General features: G+C 35.6%; 1 protein-coding gene across 7 annotated transcripts in view; it reads right to left on the bottom strand.

Moving 5' to 3' along the window:
• raph1b (Ras association (RalGDS/AF-6) and pleckstrin homology domains 1b) overlaps nt 1-9,759 on the bottom strand; it is a 63,062-nt gene that overhangs the window by 11,297 nt on the left and 42,006 nt on the right. For all 7 annotated transcript variants that reach the window (XM_016511937.1, XM_016511936.1, XM_016511941.1 and 4 more), the window contains 6 exons: nt 6,994-7,071; nt 3,638-3,797; nt 3,410-3,531; nt 2,138-2,203; nt 1,635-1,778; nt 979-1,089 (listed from right to left, as the gene is read on the bottom strand). In XM_016511937.1, the coding sequence (XP_016367423.1) occupies nt 979-1,089; nt 1,635-1,778; nt 2,138-2,203; nt 3,410-3,531; nt 3,638-3,797; nt 6,994-7,071 (681 nt within the window). The remainder of the gene's footprint in view (nt 1-978; nt 1,090-1,634; nt 1,779-2,137; nt 2,204-3,409; nt 3,532-3,637; nt 3,798-6,993; nt 7,072-9,759) is intronic.

Below are 9,759 nucleotides of genomic sequence, written 5' to 3' on the forward strand. Positions count from 1 at the left end.
AAATTCATTACTTCAGACTTATGTGCCTCTAGAAGCTTGCGTTCTGCAAGTGAACGGCGCTTTATTGTGCCATCCCAAAGAGGCACAAAATCATTTTCACTGACTTTTAAATTAAATGTTCCCTCCTGGTGGAATTACCTGGCCTACTCAATCCGAGCAGCTGAGTCCTTAGCCATCTTCAAGAATCGGCTAAAAACACATCTCTTCCATCTTTATTTGACCCTCTAACTCTAGCACTCTCTATTCTAATTCTATTCTTAAAAAAACTTGTCCCTTTTAGACTTGCACTCTATTCATTTACTGCTTGTTTTCGTAAAAAAAAAAACTAACACTAGCTTGATCTATTCTTTTTCTAATCTATCTGTTTTCTTTTTATTTATTATATAATTTAAAAAACCTTGCTATGTGTACTGCGTTAAGCTAACTGAGACTTGTTATAGCACTTGCGTATCATTGCTCTTTTGTTGATTTTGATTGCTTCCTTTGTCCTCATTTGTAAGTCGCTTAGGATAAAAGCGTCTGCTAAATGACTAAATGTAAATGTATGTGAATATATTTTAAAATGTAATTTATTCCTGTGAAGCAAAGCTGAATTTTTCAGATGCCATTACTCCAGTCTTCACATAAGAAACGTCTTATTGTTATCGATGGTAAAAGCTGTTTTTTTCCCCTTAACATTTCTACAGCAGTTGCATTTTTTCTGGATTCTTTGATGAATAGAAAGTTTAAAAGATTTAAAAGATAATTTTTTTGAAACATCATTTGTCAAAAAAATAATTTGTAATATTACAGATGTCTTTACTGTCACAATTGATCAATTGAATGCATTCTTTTTTTAATAAAAGTATTAACTGTTTTCCAAAAAAGGCCCCAAATATTTGAAAGGTAGTATATAAACCATTTTTATAAAAGGTAACAGTCAACAGCGCACATCATTTACACTGACTAAAGTACAAAAAGCCATAACATCACACACACCTTGAGGGCCAGGCAGTAGTCAGTGGGGGCCTTGTACTTGCTCCGGTAGTCCTGACCATAATAAACATTAACATGGTCCAACTGCAGGAAGCACACCAAATCCCTTGAAGCCTACAGTGATCAAATTAAACATATTAATATTGTATTCCTATTTATTACTGTCTGTCAAATTTGGATTGTTTTTTTCTCTATAGCTTACAGTGATTGAATTTGAGATGATAAAGGCAAACATTTAGAAAAATAATACTATATACTCATGGTACCAAGCAGAAGCAAATACCCAGGATCAACCACAAGAGGATATCAGTGAGTCTGTGCAAAAGCATATTACAGACAGACAAGCCCATGTCCTTAAATGTCAGAGAATTTAATACTAACACAAAACAATTGTTCATATGTATGCTTGTGACTGACTTGAAATTGTATAAGAACATGAATATTGTATAAGAAAATAAGGCATGGGGTTGTCTCTGGGAATTAAAGCCCCATAATTTATTGTAAGTAGATGACAAACAGCATATGGTTTGTGTAGAGTATCCTCAGTGAATCCATAAACAGGAAATTCCACTCGAGTTTATTAAGTTCTGTGCCCATTTAATGGGAACATAACACCAAATCACATGATAAAACAAAAATAAACAAACAATATCACTGACCTTGGCTTTGCCCTTCGGCACAAAATAGATGCCAGATGCTCTCAGCAGAAAGTAGCGCTTCTTCCAAGACTTTTTGCCATCCTCCTTCAACCACAACACTCCCTCAATTTCAGGAACAGACACTGAGCTTCCACAAAAACATTCCTTCAAAACATACAGATATAAAATACATCATTATATGGTCAAGCATTCTGAAATTTTATCTTGACAGATATAGACAGCTGTAAACTCTGTCGGACATCACAATCAACACTTTAAAATTAACACTGATGAAGGCCACATTAACTAATTGTGTGTATGTATTTGGAATTTGCATGTTAAACAAGGAAAGCAAAAAAATAAAAATCAGTTTATGCACAGCAGGCAATAAGAGGTTAGGCTAGTTAGTCTAGGCCTGTATAAAAGGTGTTTGAGATTTTCTGAGTGGGATAGTTGGTTTAATTAAAAATGAACCATTGCAATATGATATCAATCTATAATTTGTATTATAACGTGTAATTTACCTCCAGCAATGCCTCCTTGTTTCTGTCTGCCATCTCAGAGGTCTCCTTCCTCCCAAGTAAATAGTTCTTAAAAACATACACAACATGCAACAAGTGAATCAGGGTGACAACATAAAACATAAAAAGAATCATAGCTCATTACTGTTACTTGAAACCTATATTTAGATCAGAGTGTGTACATATGCACTAGTGTCCAAAAGTTTAGGTTCAGTAAAATTTCTAAATATTTTTGAAAGAATGCTCACTAAGGTTGCATTTATTTGATCAAATATACAGTAAAAACAGTAATTATGCGAAATATTACTGCAATACATTATTGAAAATGAAAAGCTGAATTTTCAGCAGCCACAACTTTAGTCTTCAGTGTCACATGATCCTTCAGAAATCATTCTAATATGCTATTTTTCTGCTTAAGCAAAAATGTCTTATTATTGAAGTTGAAAAGTGTTGTGATGCATGCATATTTTGGGGGGAAAAAACACCACATTTTATTTTTAAGGATTTTTTGAAGAATAGAAAGTTCAAAAGAACAACATTTGAAACATTTTATTATTGTTATTTTTTTGTAAAATTATAGACATCTTTACTGTCACTTTAGATCAAATGCTGCAACTTTTTGAAACTTCCTGAATAAATAGGGTGACCATACGGGTCATTTTTACGGGACGCACCCTTGCCAGGATTTCTATATTGCCTAAATATCCAGGTTTTGGCTGTTTGCACTGTGCATATCGATCGATGTATGACATTATTTCACGAGAGCTATAGAGAGCAGAGCAGACGGCTCCTTATGCTTTCAAATCGCTCTCGCGGTACTTTGGTGTCATACAATGATCGGTGCACAGATTCAAGTCGAACGAATGAACGAACAAACACATGCGCATATTTGCATCGCTTTGATCGTTCTCACCTTCTCACGCGTGATGCCACGATTGGTCGATTATGTACAACACCTGCATGTTATTGGTCAAACTACTTTGGATGTTTTAGGCAATATAAAAATCCTGGCCAGGACGTGTCCCGTATAAATGGCACATATGGCCACCCTATGAATAAAATGATTTTTTACCAAAAACAAAACAAAACATACTGATCCCAAACTTTTGACCAGTAGTGTACATTGGGGTTTTAAAAGTGTCAAAATGTTTCTAATTTGGCTACTTCTAATTAAGTAGTGACTTAATAATGTTTGTATCTATGTTTAAAACTGTTTATTTTGAATCTGTTTAATCAGAATTTTTTTCTGTATATGTCACAAAAAAAGAGCTTCACCTGTGGATTTTTGAAAAGTGCATACTTTTCAATCCGTTCAATGAACATGAGTTTGTTTTGACTGTCTCTGGTCCAGTTGAGCAAGTTCTCCACCAGGTTCTCATGGTCTTCAAAAATTCTCTCTGAGGAAAATGATTGAAAGAGTGAGTGAGAATGATAAGGTACAAAATCATAATCTTATTGTCCCTCAGGTTCACAGGCTATCTAAGCATGTGCATGTGTCCTCACCCATCTGTAGCTCAGGGATGGTCTCAACCAGGGCCCAGTCCGGACTGTAACCGCAGTGAGATTTATCCAGCAGACTGTCCAGCACCTGCCTGACCGTCTGCCTCTCATCAACCATCATGGTCTTTGAGCTCTCATCTGACATATGAACACGTATCACCAGCTGATGAAGAAGATTAATAGGAAAGGAAAGTTTGGTTCATTCCAGTACATTTAATATCGAATACAGCTATATTTACACATACATTTTCATGGAAAGTCACATTCTGTAGATAAATATACAGTACATTATACCTACATATTAATTTGTTTTTACTAAAATAAACAAAAAATTACTGTTTAATAACTGTCCTTGAAATGGATAAATTGAATGGGATAGAGAAAGAAAAGTAGCTAACAAGTGGCCTGTAAACATGGTCACCAATACTGTTTGAAAATCATCCCAGGATGCATCTCATGATGGTTGGTTTGGTCAAGCTGGTTGACAAAATACCCAGAGTTTATTCCCAAGCTATCTGTAATCTAACCAAAGGTTGGCTACTTTGAATAAACTACAATAATCGAGTACAGTTACACATGGCAACCTGCCAAATGCAGTAAAAATCAACTGTGGCAGTAGATGCCAGGTTATGATTTATATAGTATGTTCTATCACTTTTTATTTAAATTCAACTCCGTTCTATCTCTAAGAGGAGCCTTTAACATTAGCAAAGCAGCACAACAGTGAAGAGACTTTTTCAGTCTGTTCTCACTGCCTAGGCATATGATAAATTCTACATTTCCAAGACTTTTGTGCACCACTATACAGTCACCAAAAGCACCCTTTATCATCTTTACTGTAAAATTGCCAGAAAATCAGCTGTTTGCAATGAGAAACACAAGCCGTCAATATATTGACGTGAAGAGCATGGGAATGTTATCATCATGAAATTACTTTGGAAAACAACTGATCAATTTATGAATTGCCTATGTGCTAATCTTCAACATGTTTATCATCAAACATTTATTTTGAAATGAGCTAAATTTGGAATTTACAACAAAATAAATGTTGCTTTTTAAGAGCAATCACTGAGAATTTTCTAACAAACAGTTCAGTTTATAGCACTACTCTTTCGTTTCTTCAGAATTGAAATAAATATGCTGAAATCTAAGCAGTGACTCATAAAAACGTGTTTGTTTCTTATATTTTTGTCATGGCTAATAGAACTTCTGGTAACACTTTAGTATAGGGACCAACTGCTTATTAGCATGCTTATTATTAACATGTTGGCTGTTTATTAGTACTTATAAAGCACATATTCTGCATGACCAAATTCTACATCCCTAATCCTACCCAATACCTAAACTTAACAACTACCTTACTAACTATTAATAAGCAGCAAATTAGGACTTTATTGAGGCAAAAGTCGTAGTTAATGGTTTGTAAATAGCGAGAATTGGAACTTAAAATAAAGTGTGACTGAAGTTCTGGCCAGTAACTTAAAAATTTAGTAGCCAAACTGAGTGAGTGAAAAAGTTTATTTTCAACTCTGGATATAATGGAGTTCAGATTTGTTTTGATTTGTTGTTTTTTGGTGACTACATAAGTCCCATAAAATGAAATACATATTAACATCATTGTTTGCTTTGGTGCTGTCTTTTAATCAGTTTTGACAAATTTAAAAGTTTTAAACAGAATCAAACAAATGGCTGTAACGAATTCAAGAAAAACATGGATGGCATGCATCTAAAACTTGTGCTCTTGTTGGGATATTATATAGAAGGAAAACAATAATAATTAGTACAGTGTGTTACAAATATGTTGTTCAAATCGGAATGTTTGGCTCAAAGATTTATATTGACTGAATTGGAATATGATGTGGATCTTCAGAAATGTGGCTTTAATAAAGACTAATTGGGAACAGGAATGACAACTGGCTTTCATCCCTCTCTATTTCACACCCCATGTTCTTTCTTCTTGAGAGTGAGGAATGAAGAGAAGGGATAGAGAAAGTGTTGCATAGGCACATTAACAGAAAGCCCTGCCAGAGGTCCTGAAAGCCATCAGAATATTAGGGAGCATGTGGCACTTTTCCAAGCCTGGCCTCAGCAGAAAACACGCTGCTAATTTATGCTCTCTTCCCTCTCACACATATGCTCCTACAAACATGCACTTTATGACATATCTTGCCTGCCTCATTCTTTGACCTCAGCACAATCAATCTATCACATTGTGCAATAATATTTCAATTGAATAAAACAATTGAGTACAAACTCAGAAACGTAACAAAACGGACACACTGATAAATGCAGGAAAGGCTTATTTTGACAGAACAATCACTCATTTCAAGCCAAATCACTGACTAAACTGAGTGTGACATATTTTTTCAAACTTTGCTTCAGTCTGCAAAATCTTTTAACATTCACTACATATATTTTTTTCTCCACAAGGATACACACTCAGGGGTACAAAGATCTGAGACCACTTGCAAAAAGTTATTTTTTTTCTTTTTTCTTTTCAATATACAAATTATATCATCAGCTATTTGAATGAAAAGTTGAGCTGTCATAGACTCCACAAGTGCAAAACCTGCCGAACATTGTTATCCAGCATGATATGAGAATGTTCTGAAGATCCTCGAGTTTTATAAATGGAAGAAATTCTGACCTTTTATTGAGTTAAAATGGTCAATGTCATACATTAGCTTTTTTTCAATGTGACCTTTATTAGGGTTTTTTTTTTTAATATATATTTTCAACTTTTTTTTTTTAAATTCTGAAATCTCTCATTTCCAGCTTTTCATTTTCAAAGGGGTCTCAGACTTTGGGTCCACTGTATATTATTAAATTCTGTTTTTTTTAAATTATTATTTAAAGTGCACTTGACACAGTATCATTCCGTATCAGTCTCACTGCACCATTGCTGCTCAATGCTGTCAGTTTTCTCGAAACACACAATGAATGGAAACAGTCATCTGTCTCAGCTACAGAGGTCCAATCACTGTACTGGGTCTAATTCATGCACTTGGTATTAGTATGTGCCTGGTGGCATCTATTGACAGTGACAGTGCTTTTCAGATGAATAGTGTAATAGTATAGATCGTCTCTCAAGAATTAACACAAACCTTAGACCAGTTTAAACAGCAATAACACAACGAAATTTTTTTAACAAGTAATTTGAAGCAAAAGCCTCACCGACATTTTGTTTGTGCATCTTCCCTTCTAAGCAGACAGAGACTCACAGACACATGAGTGACCTATTTTCTACTGTGCATTCATTCTGAATTCTCCAGCTAGAGCGTGTGAAGGGCTACATCATGCAGTGAAAGAAGAGGTTTACTGACCCTTCAGATCAGAGATTCACAGGGGCTTTTACTCACCTTTTTAACCTGGGCTTCTTTAATTTTCTCTAGCGCCACACGGATTTTCTCAGCCTTAGCTTTGGCAGCCTGTTCCTCCTGTGAATGACACAATGACATGTTAACAAAGACACACACTCACATAGTATTCCACCAACAGTCTGCTAGTAGTGTCATCCATTACTGAGGTACGAAATCAGACAGGTTGATTTCTGTTTTACACTTACCTGCCCTCTCCAACATGCAGTCATCACATCCATTCTGACCAATCCCTAAACCCTTGCAAAGTCTGATCAACCAGCAACACAAAAGGCAGTTACACGATCACTCCTGAACCATCGCTCATGTTAACGGTTCCTTAGAGAAATGGCTGTTCATTCATTCAATACAAATTTTAAGAGATACACAGATTTGTACCAGCTCAATTGTTTCAGAAATCCATTAAATGAATGTTCTCATCACAAACGCCAGCTATGTCAAGGCCTGACAGGTACTTCCAGCTGAAGTTTCAGAGCTGCTGCAGAAATAACCTCCGATGAAAATCATTCAAATAATCTGAAAAATAAGTCTAAGCTCAATTTGAAGCAGCATAAAGTTGAAATGTGCATTGGCCGCGACACACAGATGAAAACGCTTCCCCTCAAGTATCTTTACACCCAGAGTACCTTACACACAACTCTACTCCTCAACATTGGGAGGGATTGAGAGACCTCCCCCTCTCTTCACTGTCTCTCTCCCTCTCTGTGAAACAGCTGCATGTCTCTGGTAGCGTGCCCAATCACAGGGTTTAATCCCCCTCACCAGCAGACCAAGCCGCCATCAGCTATAAAAGACCCTCTCGTACCTCTGCTCCAATCGGAAAGTACCGGTACATATACTTCTCAGCAGCCAATCAATGAGGTTCGTTTCTTTGACCTTCTTTCCACTAGCCAATAAAGCTGAGGCCAAAAGTAGATGATATTGTTCTCTGATCTTTTTTCCATGGTTGTGGGAAAACACCTCCCTCTTTGGGGGTACCGTGGAGATGAATGATATCTAAGCATTGTATTTATTGTTTTATACATTAATTTAAAGAAGCCCCCCCCCGGGTTTGTAAGGACAATGATTTTAAGTGACAGTGTTAACCCCTTAAGTCAACTATTATTATGATTATGTCATATTGTTCTAATGGGATGGCTAGATTATTGGTAGATCAAGAAATACAAAGTCAGAGACAGACAAATAAAGATCTTAATATACAAAGAATATGCAATGAAAAGCATAGAATAAAGAGGAAGGAAGGAAAAAAGTGTGGTATGTGTGATATGAAAGGACAGTTTCTCTCTCTTGACTCACTATGGCAGATGCATATTTATGATGCAGAGAGAAAGAGAATGGGAGAGTTCTGCAAACAGCCGAGGCAGAGGCTTCGATAAAAAGCATTAAATTCCCTTTGAAGTCTTTTCCCCTTTCTCTGGTTTTCTCTCGGTCTGTGTTTGAGCAGAGAGTCTGTGTCTCAGCAGCCTGCAGTGAGCCCATCAATACACTGTTTGAGAGGTCTGATGAAATCATGAGGAAATCAGAGTGGGATTTCAAGAACATTCCGCCTCAGTTTGTGTAAATGGATAATGACTTTGTCTAATGTCAGGACAAATAAATAAAACTTAGCTGACTCTGCTTTATTTAACAAAAAAAAAGACAGATTCCTAAACAACGAAACATGGGATTGAAAATCAAACTTAAACAGTAATAAAGAAAAATCTTTAGGATTCTGAAAAATTCGTACAAAGAAACATTATGGCGTAAAATGTGCACTATTTCTAGGTCACTAGAAATTCCAGAAAAATTCTCAAATCATGTTGGAATATAACATAGGACACATTTTTCACAAACTTCAAGTGGATGCTCTCATTAAAGTGAATGGGGATGCAGCAAAAACATCTGAATTGAATTCAAAATAGCTATTTCTGTAAAAACGTCACATACATGTAAAACTTTAATTCAAAAGCTTACTATACTATAACAACAACTGGAGATAATGTTGTAATGCAGCACAATGAACTTGAGAAAATAATAAACCGTATCAATTTGGCTGTAGCAGCTTCAAGGTTTAACAAAAGCTCAAACAACCTTGAAAAATCAAAGTGACGTCAGATTTAGAAGAGTATTATTTAACTCCACAAGACAAAAGCACCCTTACCCACAATGCCCTGCACCTGCAAAAAGCGCCTTTGCTGGTACAACAACATGGGAATTACAATCACATGCATAATAATAGCTGTTCTCAGGAATAAATCAAAATCAAGAAGTTATTCAATATAGAGCCTTTTGTTTTAAGCTAATTAACGCTTATTGGAAAACAAACGCATGGCTATCTATGCTGCATGGCTAACAGCATTATTATAGGGATAGTTCACTCAAAAATTAAAATTCCATCATTGTTTACTTAGTTCGTTCCAAACCTGTATGATTTTCTTCTTTGTCTGTGAGAAAATTTTATGAGAATGTTTTTTTTTAACTATACAATGGAAATCATATACAAAACTGTGTGGTTATCAACTTTTACCTAAAATATCTTCTTTGTGCTCTGCAGAAAAAAAGTCTTACAAATTTGGAACAAAAAAGGTGATTAATTAATAGAATTTTTATTTTTGGTTAAACTATCCCTAAAATAATACTGTTTATCACATTGAAAGTCAAACTGCTTGTGACCAAATATATTTATTAGTTTTAGACCAAAGAGAGTCACTAGACCTGAGTTCACACACACACACACACACACACACACACACACACACACACACACAC

Source organism: Sinocyclocheilus rhinocerous, unplaced genomic scaffold, assembly GCF_001515625.1.
Source record: "Sinocyclocheilus rhinocerous isolate Xijiao unplaced genomic scaffold, SAMN03320098_v1.1 scaffold1256, whole genome shotgun sequence".
In the NCBI taxonomy this organism is placed as follows: Eukaryota; Metazoa; Chordata; class Actinopteri; order Cypriniformes; family Cyprinidae; genus Sinocyclocheilus; species Sinocyclocheilus rhinocerous.